The 16,619-nt window shown below is 34.8% G+C and overlaps 1 protein-coding gene across 1 annotated transcript in view; it reads left to right on the top strand.

Moving 5' to 3' along the window:
• LOC126759567 (uncharacterized) overlaps window positions 1-16,619 on the top strand; it is a 41,866-nt gene that overhangs the window by 25,059 nt on the left and 188 nt on the right. The window contains exon 3 of the mRNA XM_050474443.1: window positions 11,945-12,075. Coding sequence (XP_050330400.1) covers window positions 11,945-12,075 — 131 coding nt within the window. The remainder of the gene's footprint in view (window positions 1-11,944; window positions 12,076-16,619) is intronic.

The raw sequence follows: 16,619 nt of genomic DNA, 5'->3' as shown, positions 1-16,619 counted from the left end.
AATATTTATATTTATTGCTAATGCAGTGTGCTGGCGCAAAGTGAACGCCAAAGCAAAGAATAATTAAAAAATGCAAGCGAAAAAAACGAAAAGCACTGATTTATAAATATCAAATGTTAAAAAAGCGACCACAAAAACCACAGTTAAGCCGTAGAGTAAATACCTGTATGTGTGTATATGTTTGTGTATGTATGTATTTTAGTGTTGGAGAATAGCGAGTACTTCTGGGTATCGAAAATCATTTTTTTAATGGTTCGAAAATAAAATTGGTAAAATATTGTAAGATCGAAAAATTAAAAAAAAAAATTAGCAAATTAAGGGGTTAGGGGTAGTCAGAGGCACGAAAAAATTAGAATTTTCAGTATTTTTTTGCTATTAAATCGTGTTATTTTACAAAAGTAGTAATATGGCATTATTATGGAATGTGTTGACTTGAAGTCACGAAAATTTCAAAAAAAAAAAAATTTATTTCCAAAGTTATAGTTGTTTGTGTTGACCCAGTTCCAAAAAAAGGTACTTGCGGTGACAACCATAAGTCCTTGGAGATTCATCTAAAATCAATCGGACAAAAAAATAGTTTTATAAATAGATAAACTCGGGCCTGATCGAAGGATTTTTTTTTCAAAAATTAACAAAATGGCGGACTGAGGAAATTTTTGTCTAAATTTTTGGGAAAAAATCAACGTTAATTGGTCTTAAAAAATCGAAATTTTTGAAAAAAAAAAATCCTTCCATCGGGCCCGAGTTTATTATGTATTCTGAAAGCTGTATAAATTTCATTAAAATCCATTGAGCGGTTTTCGAGTTACAGTTGTCACCAGTTCAAAAAATATAGTTTTGAGAAAAATGCGTTTACAGTTTCACACTAGCGCTTTGAAGTTCCCGAGCTCTCTTTGTTATTTGTCGAATAACTCAAAAACTAATTATCGGATCAACTTGAAATTTTCAGAGAATATTTTTGAGATATTACAATTAACGAAAATGCAAAAAAAAAATAATGTTTTGAAAATTCTGACTACCCCTAACCCCTTAAGTTAACTGAAATAAAATTATTATTAAGCTATGAATTTATTTTTGATTTTATACGTGTCGTTTAAATTACTCATTATAGTAAACGCCATAAAGAGGTTATAGCTATTTGCTAGTCTAGTTTTTTGTTGGGATTTTTTTTTAAAAACTGTACATTTACAGAATTTATACATTATTCTGTATATTCGGTTTCAAAAATTTGGATTCTCTTGATCACATAGCCCATTTCCAAGAGGACCTTTCAAAACAGGTGTCTCGAGGTGGAAGATTTTTCTGCTTAAAATTATCTCAAATCAAGGACCAAACGACTTATTTCAATAAATGAGTATATTTCGTAATAGGAGGACTAATCAAAATTCTGGGAATGAAATTTACGCTTTAGAGGGGCATAAAAATTTAAAATTATAACAAAAATTTTATTGCTTCGAGCTTCATCTTACTAATATTTATAGCTAAATAAGTCGTTGTGTAAATTTCAAGTCAATTGGTTGAGCCGTTTCAGATAAATTTTCCTCTGAAAACAGTGTTTCGAGAAAAATGCATTAAAAGATTACTCCATTTACTCTAAGTTAAAAAACTCTTACAAATACGTTCAGATCTCTAAAATTATTTTCCAAATCATCTTCAAATTCTGGGAGAATACTCAAATATATTTTTATTCGATAAATATCGAATTTTTGATTTCGTTAAATCCATAAATGGATATAACGCCTTAGTTGCTTCAAAACACTTGAAATCGCTAAACTTGCACTAATTTATAGTAGGACCTCCACTTACTAGAATGTCGACACATATAATACTATGTTTTTCTTGGATTTTTTCCGAGTACCGTGATTTTGTTACACGCTCGAAACAACTACTGAATATATTAACCGAAAACATTTAATCGAATATCAGTTTACTTTCGAATAGAGAAGCCTCTACATTTGGTATCTCTTTTGCACAGCTCTAGTTAGTATCAAAATGTGTCTAAATGCACAGAAATGCAGTGGCAATAAATAAACGAAATAATAATGATTATTTTTTTGCCATTTTGTGGTCATTCGCACAGACAAGTGAACGGTCAAAAGCGAAAAATTGGAAGGCAAACCATATGGTACGAGAACAAGAGCTAACTTAAGCTAAAAAGGAAAATAAAATTAAAAAAAAACATTAAAAAATGCATTTAAAGGAGAGAGGCAAAAACCATTATTTTAGACAGCTTGTTGTTAGTGTTACAATAAATACAACGCCGCCTGGCACTGAATGAATGCTGAAAAAAGTATTCGCTCATGCATACCATATACATACATACATATGTATGAATGTATGTCAGTGCGGGCATTATATTGACCAGATAACAAATAAAGGCAAATCAGCCGCAGATAAAGTGGCATGCGATTGACATGTGATAAAAATGCAAAAATTCCAACTGGTTTACAAATGTGTATGTGTATGCTGCCCGCGTGTATCAAATATTTGATGAGAGAAATATTGAATGAGGCGAGCCGCATTATATGTTTTTTCGGCAGTTTGAGTTTTCACTAAATTAATGATTACTTTCCAGCAAACACACAAATCGACTTACATGCAAAATTATATTCGTTGATCAGCTTCCGTTATCTTCGAAAGTTATGTGTTTTCACTGAAAAATCGGTCAATAATTTCTATTTTGGGGGATTTTCAATTACCAATTTAAATAGCTTACCAGACGAAATAGCTAAACACACCAACGGACGATATCGACCAACCTAAGAGTAAATGCCGATAAGACGGATATGGTACTCTTTACAATGAGGTGCAAAATCCCAACATGGAAATCCCGAAGATCAACGGAGTTGAATTAACAACTAAGGAGCATACCAAGTACCTGGGATTAATTTTGAAAACCAACTATGGAAACTCAATAGGGATAAAATATTGAAAAGGCCAGTGATGCCCTATATGCATGTATGAAGTTGATAGAGTCTACATAGACCTATAACCTGGCCTCATGCATTGGTGTTATACAATGGTAGTTAAGTCAAAATACATAAAGAAAATTGTTGGAACAGATGCACCGACTCAATTTACGGGAGCGCTAAGACCCACTCCAACAGACAGCTGCACTAAAAAGGTTACTCAACATGCCACCATCGACATTGCTGTAGAAAGCTCTCTGGCAAAATCAGCTGCAAAACCCGTGACATTTGGTGAATGCTCTACAAAGACCGCCGAAAATAGCTCAATAAGCGGAGGTTTAGGGGCTAAAATAGGACATACATATCTCCCCTTTATTTGGAAGAGAAGCTTTTAAGTCACACTAAAAGATGGTGGATGGCGCCAGAGCATGCAACTCACCAGCGGAACTTAGGAAATTTGTACATGCAGATCAAAAATGCCTAATTGTTTTGGAACAGGAATCTGTTGCTCGGAGATGAATCTCAGGCGACAGCTTCCGGAATACTCTTTTATGCAGTATCTTCCTGGCGGAAGTCCTTGCGATCAGGAAAATGACTGAGATAGCTAACAACGTAAAGAAGAACAATGTTTATATGGATAGCGGCAATTAAAGCAATAATCTCGCATCGCATTACGTCAGAGAATGTCCTTAGAAACAGGAAAGCATTGTAGTGATTGCCGGAAAGCGGCTGCATATATACTGGGTTCCAGGCCACAGAGGAATTTTGGGAAATAGCTGAGAGGAGATTGGGAAAAGTTTCATCCGTTTGGCTACCAAACCAGTGCAGGAAATAAGAGAGTCACTAAAAACGATATACAATGAAATTTCCGAAAGTGTTGACAGACGGATCAGAATGGAAATGGAATACCTTAAGGATAAGCAGGATCGCCAAGATCATGTGCAAGAAGGTGAAAAAAATACACATGCTTTTCTCTCATACGGTCTCGAAAAGTCGGCAGAACCTAGTCACAGATTACAAACTACAGGCATCACATTAGCGGATAAGTTTGCGAAATGTGCCATCCGTCAGGCTACCGAACCAATACTGGGAAATACAGAAGTCACTAAAAGTGATATACAATGAAAATTGCGAAAGAGGTGACAGACGATTCAGTGCGAGATGGTATGCGGGATCGCAAAAAGCATATGCATATGCAAGGCGGAAGAAAAACTTGGATAATTTTTCTCCCACTGTTTTGAAAAGACTGCAGGACCGTTGTTGATCTAGTAACAGGTCACAACCAGATGCGGTCAGATGCCTGCGGCATAAGTAATAACGATACATGCAAAAGGAGCAGAAAGTGCAGGGAAGTAGGCATTAGATAGACGCTGGATCACCACTTTGGTTTCAGTTCGACCTGATCTAGAAATCATCTTAAGTATCTAGCAGCGTTGTAATTTACGGGACTGGATGAAGTATCCGAATTAGATAACAAGTCTCTATCAAATTTCGCAAAAGTCGTTAACATCCTGCACGATGTAAATTTCGTCTCGTATCAAACTGAACTTCCATCTGTCACTACAAGGGTAATGAAGGTCTGTGTATGGCGTGACAGCCAGTCAGTATAACCTAACCGACCGACATTATAGCTGTAGCTTGTTTTCCTAGTTTCCTAATTGAATGGATTCATTTCATCTTATTTTTTTTATTTTTTTTTAATATAGATAAAGCTTCGATTCAGTCTGAAAATATTTTTTGCTTTGTTTCTTAGATGCCTTCAACCGTCAACCAACAGAATGTGATAGGCAATATACAATTATTATTAAAAGAAATGTGTGTCCATCACATAAAAATCAAGGATCCAATACAGATAATCAATCTATTGAATATTGGACTCTATAAAAAATATTATTTAATGCTTTTGAATTTTTTTAAGAACTTTTGATTTCATAATAAAACTTTTCCCTTTTATTTTATGATATCATAAGCAGGGATAGTAAAAATGATCACTAATAATCGAGGTACTTATCTAAGGGCACACCTAGTGTGATTAAAAATTGAAGATTTTGAGAATTGAGAAACACTACTCTTCCAATTGTTTTAACCATGAACTCAAGGGTACATTTATAAATATTTTAGTTACAAACGATCTCAGTCTAAAGTCACATAAGTTTTACCTTCAATCGATGAAAAGTCCCATCTACAAAAACAATCTTCCAAATTATATCCTAATATTCTATTTATAAACATATAAACACTATTTTCTTTTTATACTCTCGCAACAATGTTGCTAAGGAGAGTATTATAGTTTTGTTCACATAACGGTTGTTTGTAAGTCCTAAAACTAAAAGAGTCAGATATAGGGTTATATATACCAAAGTGACCAGTGACGAGTAGAGTCGAAATCCGGATGTCTGTCTGTCCGTCCTGTCCGTCCGTCCGTCCGTCTGTCCGTCTGTCCGTCCGTCCGTGCAAGCTGTAACTTGAGTAAAAATTGAGATATCATGATGAAACTTGGTAAACGTATTCCTTGGCTCCATAAGAAGGTTAAGTTCGAAGATGGGCAAAATCGGCCAACTGCCACGCCCACAAAATTGAAACCGAAAACCGATAAAGATAACTAAGCCATAAATAAAGATATTAAAGTGAAATTTGGCACAAAGGATCGCATTAGGGAGGGCATATTTGGACGTAATTTTTTTGGAAAAGTGGGCGTGGCCCCGCCCCCTACTAAGTTTTTTGTACACATCTCGGAAACTACTATAGCTATGTCAACCAAAGTCTACAGAGTCGTTTCCTTCAGGCATTTCCATGTACAGTTCAAAAATGGAAGAAATCGGATAATAACCACGCCCACCTCCCATACAAAGGTTATGTTCAAAATCACTAAAAGTGCGATAACCGACTAACAAAAAACGTCAGAAACACTAAATTTTACGAAAGAAGTGGCAGAAGGAAGCTGCACCCAGGCTTTTTTTAAAAATTAAAAATGGGCGTGGCGCCGCCCACTTATGGACCAAGAACCATATCTCAGGAGCTACTAGACCGATTTCAATGAAATTCGGTATATAATATTTTCTTAACACCCTGATGACATGTACGAAGTATGGGTGAAATCGGTTCACAACCACGCCTTCTTCCAATATAAAGCTATTTTGAATTCCATCTGATGCCTTCTCTGTATAATACGAGTATAAACATTAGGAACCAATGATGATAGCGGAATAAAACTTTAAAAAAATACGGTATTTGAAAAATATGTAAATGACGTATTATGAAATCTCGATTATCACTTTACCATGCGAGAGTATAAAATGTTCGGTGACACCCGAACTTAGCCCTTCCTTACTTGTTTGTAATAAAAACATGTTTTCTCAAATAATCTTATCTAATATGCAATGTGTTAGCACACCTAACCACATACCACATTATTAGTCATAACATTAAAAGAAAAATATACAAAAGCTGCTAAATAATAACAAAAACAACAACAAAGTAATAATAATAAAAAGTTATAACACCACAAATAGCAAAACAATCTCTAGAATATAGAGCATATAAAGAGGAAGAGGCAGTTGAGGCTCTCGAAATACGTACATAGATTACTTATTCATAAACATACACACTTTGACGAAACTAGTCAACTTTTTTGTTGTAGTATCATCATTGTACAAATATTTTACATAATTCGCTATTTTTAGAACATTTTTACACTTTTTGTTGCGCCACGTTGTTATCATTAATTTTTTGTTCAATTTCATTTGCTTTTGTTACGGATGCTTTATTCTTCGAAATGCCTTGTTCACTCAAATTTGGCACAAAAATATGTAACAATTCATATATGCGATATATATTTTTAATTTTCCTCTCAAAGCGTACACACTACGTCGCCAACGAATCGAACACAGAACATACCAACCGACAGATCGCTGTCAAGCATACTATATTTACGTACATACAGACATATGTAGACGTGTGCATAAGACCGCGTTCAGACAGGGAAATTTAATTCATTGTAGGAAACTTTTTTACACATTACAACTCATGTGCAATAATCTAAGCCAAATTTTATGAAGATAACTTGTCATTGGTTTTCATAGATGGATTCGATTTTTATCAGACTTGTATGACAGCAATATGCTCTAGTGGTCCGATCTTTATAATATCTTCGGATATTATATCGTTGCTTTGGACCCTAATATGTCTCCAATTTTGGAAGATATTTCGTCAAGTAAAAAAGTTTTCCATACAAGGACTTTATTTTGATCAATCCGATCTTAACCAACATGTTTGGAGATTTAATCGTTGTTCTAGAAAGTAATCCATGGCAAATTTATGAAGATAACATATCAACCAAAAAAGTTGTTCATACAAGAACTTGATATTTTTCGGACGGTTTATATGGCAGCTATATGTTATAGTGGTCCGATATCAGCGATTCTCACAAACGAGCAATTTCATAAAGAGAAAAGAACGTGTGCAAAGATTAACCCTGGTCGAGACCAATGGTCTGATACACTTAGTCGAGACCAATAGTGCTTGGCTAGGCCAAGTGGGGTTTACATACATTTGTATGGAAATACGTGTTGTATTTACGCTCATATATGTACGATATAGATACATTTTTGAAATTTCTTAACTCTCGATTTGGTTGAAATCAAATTGACTGCCTTGTTCACGCTTGGCGTGGCAATAGCGTTCACAAAAAATGTAATATTTTGAGAAAAATTACATTTTTCTTAACCTTTAAAACACTCTAGCGGCTAAAGTATTTGACCCAGATAAACATACAAACCAATTTGGACATGTAACGAACATGAAAACAGATAAATGAACCATGCGAAGTGATAGAAACATACCAAAGTTCATATATTTTCAGCCAAGTCCAGCCAAGCACCATTGGTGCACTAAGGTGTAATATTATATTATCCTTTTTTCGTCCTTTTCGATACGATATCCTTGCATTTTTTTTCTGAATTCAATAGACAATAAAATTCTAGGAAGCTACCTGGAAGCGCAAGTCGTTTGCTACGCTCTAAATATATTTAAATAACATTTAAAAACAAAATATGCCTGGCCAGACCCGAGGTTCTTGATGAGGGTTAAGGTCGATGTCAAAAATTGAGGGGCTAGTTCACGTACAGACAGACGGGCATGACCAAATCGGCTCAGCTGGACATGCCGATCATTTATATATACACTTTATAGGGTTCCCAAAGATTCCTTCTGGGACAAACTTGACATACCTACCCGGTTTAAGGTATAAATATGGAGAATGGTAAGGCAAAACTTGCCATGTCTGAACACAGTCTGAACACAAGCGAAGTTTCAGCAGAAAAAATTTCCGCCTGCTTCGCTTTTAACTTTTTCGTCTTGTTTACAGTAATTGAGTGTGAATGTCGACACGCCCACTCAGTGGCTGGCACTTTTGACGTGCAACAATCCGCGTAAGTGCATACAAGTTCAGTGTGTGTGTGTGTGTGCAACATGATGCTGATGAAGGCTACACGGCACGGTGCAACGTTGCATACATTTGCATGGCTAACATGTTGAGGTGTTGCATGCCGCTGGCTACAAGCAACAGTGTTACTGTATATTAATTCATACATACATACACATATTTGGCATATATTACTACAATTAAATGCATGCCATTGACATGCCACACGCGCACACACGCTGTCAATTTGCATAAAAAACTAGAAAGTTCACACTTGCAACACAAATAGCTTGCAGGTGTATAATAAAGCGAGCGCGAAATTTTTCTGAACTTGCAACACCAAATTCAATTACACACCTGAAAACACGGCTTGCATGTATATGCGCTTGTAGTTGAGGAAAAACACGTAAATATGTAAGTTGCAAAAACTACTTGCAACATCATATACATACTGTATGTATGTATGTAGGTATTTGAAAGCGCTGAACTATGTTGCTGACGAAAAAACTGAAAAGGAAATATGCCAAAAATGCAGCAGCGCATTTTATTTCATTTTCCATTGCTACAAGCTGTTGCATGCCGTGTTTATTTATTTATAATAATGTTTTCGCGCTTCTGCAATAACTGTTTAAATACCGAAATGCTTGTTTGTATAGATAACCCGGAAGGAAATGCACTAGTTCCAAACTGTTTCGTTTCTGTTGCATTTCGAGTTATTAGTGGTTTATTTTTATCGTGTAAGGCTGAGTTCACACACAGCAACTTTTGTTTTTGTAATTTAAAAGAAGAGCCGGCTGATTCGAAAGTCTACATTGCTTTTCATTTTAAGAGCGGTTTCTAACTTGTTGGACCGAAAACCTGCTGTTATTTCTAGAATAGGCAAAATTATGAAAAATTCGTACAGTTGTCGGAAAAAGTTTAATGAAGATTTGCAAATTTTGTTTTGGGTGAACCAAGTAAAGTGGGTACCGAGCAATGGCGACTCGACCTCATAAAAATATTTTCTTACTCTGAACACTTTTCCTCATTCATGGTACTAGAACGAAGGAAAAAACATTAAATATTCTAAAATTTAATCACTAAATATTGCGAAAAGTCCTACTCTGTTTGAAATTGTAAGTGCACATCAAGAGAAAATTTCCGGATACTTCAACTTATTGGTTTTCATTCACTTTTCTGCAGAATTTGACAGTCTAGAAATGTAGCCTTCACGGATTTTTATGACAATATAAGAAACGACTCAAACTCCAAGTAAATTTCTGTTACGTAGACTCGATTATAGCGGTAACTGATAGTCTTTACACATCAACAGTTGATATGTTATAAGTTAGGTTAGGTTATATGGTTAATCTCAAGAGAGGATCCCACTTGGACTAATTATGAAGAGTTTCTTTTGAAACCAGAGAAACCAGAAGCTAAACTGGATGCCTAAAGATGTGAGATTCAAGGTGTTCTGGATTTTATCTGGAAAATACTGTCCAATCAAAAAAAACTAAATTTTTATTTTTTATATAGTCTTCATCCAAGCAGCTTCAATTAACAGTTAACAAAAGCTTAACCTTGTTGTGGATGAAAAGTTTCTTTTGCAATTTTAGATAGAAGGATAGATAGAAAGAATTGCGATGGCACTTGTACCAATCCACCACTCCCATCTATCCAATAGTAACCCCAAAGCGGCAGAGAAACTCCAGCCCGTTCTCATTTCAACAACAGCGATGCAAAGATGGCCTTTCTTACCAACTCATAAGCTTTAGAGCCTCCGAAAATTCCGTTATAGCCTGATACCCGAAATAGTCTTAACCAGAAGTAACCAGATATCGTTGCAACATAGGCTTTAACAAAGCTTCAATAATCACAAAGCTTGAAACACATATTGATGGATAGTTCTCAGAGTAAACTTTTTCCTACTCACAGCTTACTCTCAGTAAGAGAAATATCGACAGAGAAAATATCGACAGAGCTTGGTTCCATGACTCCATGTTCCAAAAGGTACGGTATTAAATCAAACTGAGAGTTCCGTTGTGGTCAGGCACAAGTTTATTTAGATAAACGGCTTCTATGAGTCTAAAAGTAAGATTTCTGGTAAGGCGACAGATGCCGTGTGCTAAATAGCATTTAGTGACATAGCGGGTTCGGTTTTATTTCGACTGAACAGTTTTAAACACTCTTCAGAATCATCAAGGCAGTGCTGTTTTTAATGGATTATGATCTCGCGCGACACCTACTTTATACAGATCTTTTGCGTACTCAAATATTTATTCACAATATATTCAAAACATTCCTTTGATAACTTTTGGGTTTCAGCTCTCTAGAACAACTTCACTTTACGGGCATCTGAAATTATTTTGGAGACTGTTTTGATTTTTTTGTCGGTAACAGCCTTTAGTTCGTGCACTGCGTGCATCGAGCTCGTTGCTCATTTCACCTCGTTCAAACTTAGCAAAACTCCTCATTCGTGATCAAATCGCCTCTCACCGGTTGATATTCCTGGTGCAGAGTCCGAATAATGTTCATCAATCCAAATTCTCGGCTTCAAAATCATTTTTTTCGATAAAAAGCATTGCTTTATTAAAACAAGAATTTCCTTTTACCCATTTTTTTAAACTTAAGTGGCTTCACTCAAAATACTGTAACTCATATACTATACTTCGACAGCTGTCAATTATATGCACGTATTTTCTGAACATTAGAGCTGACTAAAAATCATATCGACTTAATTCTGGTAGTACCAGCTATGTGTCAGCCTACGTATACCAGTCCACTTCGGGAGCTTGCTTCTCCACTTATCCATAGGGTATATTTTCTATGACGCGCTGAAATACAAATCTACTTATAATTTTTTCCAATTCATAGTCAATAAATGCCACCGTAGGTATGTGTATGTGTACACATATCCATTCTATTTACATTCAATTAAAATTTGTTCAATTCAGTGTTTTTTTGAAAACATTTTGCTTGCGAATTGCAGCACGCTTATACGCATTCAATGTAAATGCGCTAATTTCTACGCCAAAAAATATTGATATCTGCCCATCATTTCTTTACAAAGGTAATGAGTGAACATAGACACACGTACATATGTACATATGTGTTGATTTATGGAGAGTAAATGAAAAAAATAAAAATCTTGCGGTCGAAAGTTAATTTTTATGAATATCCATTAATATCACAATGCTTATTTACTCTGTAATAATATAAATAGTTAATAGATTACGGTAAAAAGCCAATTAAATTTTTTCAATATATGCGAAATTGATTATTTGATTGATGGCATGCGTTTCATTTAAAAATATGTTATTTTTTAAACTTTTTAAATTCACTGTTCTAAATGTTTCAACTGAAAGGAATTAAAAGGAAAGTAATTGCTCTGAGCAATATATTCAAAATAATTTCAATTTAATTTCTAAATAACAAAATACAAATGTATAAAGTATGGAATATTAACTAAAAATATAAAATGTTTTCAAATAAAATATTTTAAATATGTTACCTCTATCTAATACCTCTTTATAACGCAAGATGTATCCAATAAATTACTTCCTTAGTTTTTTCATACATTTTTCTACATCTTTGTAATGTTGACTGACATTTATTTTGATTTGTTTAATTACAGCTGAGCTCAACAACCACAAATGGTTGCCACTTAATGTCTACCTCACCCACGCAAACATATGCAATACACGAGGACGTTGACGAGAGGCTGTTGATAAGCCACTCGGGGCCAACACAAGAGACAATCTCACGGTGAGTAGTGACAAATATATATGTACTGTGTCTAATTTATGTAATCTTAGATCTTTATTTTCATAAGTATGTATGTATACCTCTTTGGAAAAATTCACATCGGTTAACGATTTTAACTACCTTATCTATCTATCCTTACCTATCTATCCATTTAGTGCTTGCTTACCATTTAATATTGGGTAGTCGAAAAAGTCTTTTCGCATTTCTAATCAAACTTCAACGTATTTTTTTTATTTATACTAATAAATAAATAAACAAATATGTACCATTTTGGTAGACCACATTTTGCCATTTTTCTCCTAGAGATATTATTCCATCAGTGTAAGTCGAAATTTGGTGGCTTGCGTGGCATTCTTCCTTTTTTATACAAAAATTTCAAAATACAGTGAATATTTTCATTATTTTCACTCATTTTTGAATAGCTGTAACTTTTTTTTCAACTTCCCCGAATTTAATTTTTGGTTAAATGAAGCTTAAAATCTCACCTTTCCAACATATTTGGTTTGAAACAATGTGATTGGTAGCACTGGAGATATACGACTGCAACGGCATCTATTGACAAAATACGAAAGACTTTTTTCAACTACCCAATATATTTAGTGATTTTTAATGCAATTTCCTAGCCAAAGCAATGGTGTTTTTATAACGTTCTGGCAACATCTGTTAAGAACATACGAAACTCTTTAAGATCACTCTAACTTAAGGGGTTATGCCAACTTTGGAATTTCAAAAAAATTGATTCGGCAAATAGTACTTTCATAGATATGGACCTATAAAGAATTTTGTTCTTTGAATTAATTTCCATTTTTGAACCACCCTCTATGCAGAAATACTTAGTGCTTATCCTTGATAGAAAACTTTCGTGTAGGCCAAATTTTCAGAAGAGAGCAAAGTAGTCATCAGATTCCTTACATTGCTTTAGGAGAGCTACTGAGAAAAAAGAGAGGACTCTGACCAAAAGTGGTGTGTTGTTTCTATGCTACCGTCGTTAAGACAACGATGTTGTATTCGTCTAGTGGAGGGCGCTCGAAAAGACTACAGTCGATATAAAGTTTGAATATGTTCTAAAAGCGACTCTCATCGGCATCTCCGGTGCACTGGGACTACACCGACAATAGCAATTAAAGCCATTTTACATATAACACTCGTAGACATTGCCAGCAGGTGTGCTTAAATTTCACCTAGCCCCCATATACATAACTAATATTAAGATTTTCGAACACCTGGCTGACTCTACTCCCTATGATTGGTGATGGTATGTGAGGAGCCTTGATGAATGCTTGGGAGGATTTTCTTGGCCTGTGGCCTTTTAATTATGTGCAGTATTGGCAAAATTATATAAAATCGGGTTAATCAACTCCCATATACTTCATATGATGTTTTCCTTTTTCTAACAAACCTTATGACATATAATAAAATTTCTTAGATTACGAATCTCTGGTTGATGTTTTGCACTTAAGGATATTTCCCTGGCTTTGGTCCTGTAATTTCGGGAGCATGAAATGTTTAGTTACAACCGAACATAGCCCTTCCTTACTTTTTTTTGGATTTAAGTTAGTTTAAAGTAGAAAAGATTTCTCATTGTCAGGCATCATTCTTTGGATGTTCTTTAGGAGATCGGCTGAGAGATCGAGATAATCCAAAATTCTCAAAAATGAATCACTAATAATTATAGTACATTAAATTATGTAAATGGATATTATTTTTATATATTTTTTGAACAAAATGTACAAATTCACGGTACTTAACGCGTTATGTACTTGCCAATCGCCATCTGCCGGTTCGCTTTGAAAATTTAACGTGCGAACCGTAAATATTACCTCGAAACACTTAAAACATTTTACTTTAAACAATGTTCCCTTAGCGTCATAAAAACTATTTAGTGAATTTTCTATAATCACTCTTTGTCCATCAACAAATTCGGCTAGGAAATCTTCTGATATTTTACTAACTAGAGGGCATATTAATACATTTTTGGATTCGAAATATATATTCCGGTGTTTTTCAATTACACTGATTTAAGTCCTGGTACCTCGTCTCGGCGCTAAGGAATACCAAATAGCATTGAAAGCTAGAAAATTGTTGCAAGTACTTTTAAGATTCTAACAAAAATTACAGAGGCCCACTGTATTTTAAAAACGGTGGCAAAATTAATAAAGACACAAGTAGGCAATTTTCCAAAACAAATTCCCAATGTTTACGTTTGTTTGTAATCTGTCAACTTCTAATTTCATAAGTCAACGAAAAGATTTTACAACCTAATATTTTGTCTGGCAAATTAAGCGTCAACCCGAATTGCCAAAACATATAAAGGCGTCGTAAAAATGCCACATTCTGGCCACATTTTTCCCAATTAAAAGTGTAATAAAAGTTTTTAAGTGCTTCCACCACATTAGTGTACGTATTAAATAAAATATTAAACTATTTTAAATTCACGTGTACTCATAATAATTCGTAGACGACGTTTGTTACTTTTTCTTGGCAGAGGACAGAATATAGATGACAAATGTCTCTATTAGTGAAGGTAAAGATTTGTGTTGAAACTTGGATTTAAAAATTTCATTTTAGCATACAATATTTTCAACTTCCCCGATTCGGCGAGCTAAAGTATGACTATTTAAAATTGATACATGTTTGTTTAGCAGCAAGGAACCATAAGTTGGAAATCAGAAAGAAGCTCCGAAAACAACTTCGGAAATCATTCTCAATGATGACGAATGATGTTAAACGAATTAATTTGGTCTTGATTTCTCTCAGCTTGTGCTAATTATTGGGCTTGTATAAGGTCTAATAAAATAAAATGTATTATTTTTTCATTAAATGCCAAAGTTGACCGCTTCTGGGCGATTGCTTCCTTCATTGCTGCAGTTCGACCTTAGAGAAGCAACTTTCGCAGGACGTTGTCATAAGTGACCCACTTTTCATCACCAGTAGTCATTCACTTCAGAAATGAATCGTTTTTATTGTGATACAGAAGTGTTTTGCATAGGGAAATTCAGCCACTGTGTTTTTTGGGTTAACAAATATGTTCGGATCAAAACCATAAGCCCTCTTCATATTTTTTAGTCATCGCATAATAAAAAATTGTCTTTTTGCTAGTGTCTATCCGTGAAGCATGATTGTCATTACTGAGTAACGCATTCCCAAAACGGTGGATAAGCCAAGTTGTTGTCGGGACGACCGATGATAAGTACCAAATTCAGCAACCGTCGCCGAATTCCCGAATACATTTTTATTTGCAAAATTTAGTTTGGACTCTGATTTAGAATTCTTAATGACCGACGAAATAACTGTCACACGCTTTATCCGTCTTCTGTTAAAATGTTCACATACAATATAGAATATAGGTTTCTTAACAAAACGTCTATTTTCGCTAGCCTTTCGCTAATATCTGTTAACAGTTCATATGGTAGGCAAGTTTAGTCTTTCTTTCTTGATCTCAGATTAAGTCAATCTTGATCCTCAAGGTCAAGATACAGTCCTTTGTGAAGCGAGATATATAGATAGAGAATAGAACTAGTGTAATACGTATTATTTTATATTTTATAAGTCGATAAAACACCAATTTTACTTAGGCGTTTTATTACTATTGCCATCAGTTTAGCGGGATGTCGCAAAGTTTGAGATCCGAAATATTAAAGCCTTGATGTCTCAAAGGCAGGACAATCAAGTTGGAAGTGTAGATATATTTCTACCTCCTTTTCTTCCGAACAGCTTCTACAACTGACACCCCCGTAAAATCAACCTTGCCACGTGGACACCGCGAGACCAGTTTGCACCTCTACATCTAAGCAAACGCTAAGTTACTGATGACGAAGAGCTCCATAGACCTCTTGAAAACCATTTTTAGCCAAAAAGAACTTGCGAAAGCCCAAGAACGAATTTTGCTGGCCAAAGCTCTCGCGAATCCCAGCTACCCCGCAATAGAACGCGCGAAGTCAGAACTATTTAGAAAATAAGTACTTACTACCAAAATTTGGTTTTCTGAAGCTTATTATACTCGAGAACTAAATCCTCTAAACTTTTCTATACTAACATCCCTATTATTTTCCTTCTTTACTGGCGGAGACATCGCTTACGCGGTTATAGCTGAGTTTACAGCACGTCAGTTGTTCTTTTTTTATTGCTTACTCAATCCGAAGTGGGCAAGAGTTGTTCTGCTGCTATAGTATCCAAAGAAAGTAAACACTTCTTACTTAGTTATATCAGGCATAATTCCTTGATAATCTATCATAACATGATCCAACAATCTTTATTGTAATATATACTAAATCATTATCCTCTATTCATTATATATCTAAAACAATATCAATATCATTATTTATATTTTCCATTTGATTGGCGCCATAAAATCATTTTCAATCAACTCATCGATGCTCTCTGCCAACTAAATACCGCATTATTGCCATAATGACCCTTACATCATGTAAAATAATTTCAACGCATTCCACATCACTTTTAACCCGGGCATGCAACATCCACCTGCCACTCATAAGTACCACCAACACTTTGACTCATGATTTCCATCAACTAACCAAACCAAA

This window comes from Bactrocera neohumeralis, chromosome 5 (genome assembly GCF_024586455.1).
Source record: "Bactrocera neohumeralis isolate Rockhampton chromosome 5, APGP_CSIRO_Bneo_wtdbg2-racon-allhic-juicebox.fasta_v2, whole genome shotgun sequence".
Taxonomy (NCBI): domain Eukaryota; kingdom Metazoa; phylum Arthropoda; class Insecta; order Diptera; family Tephritidae; genus Bactrocera; species Bactrocera neohumeralis.
Note: the sequence above shows the minus strand (reverse complement) of the source record. Positions and strands in the feature narration are given on the sequence as shown.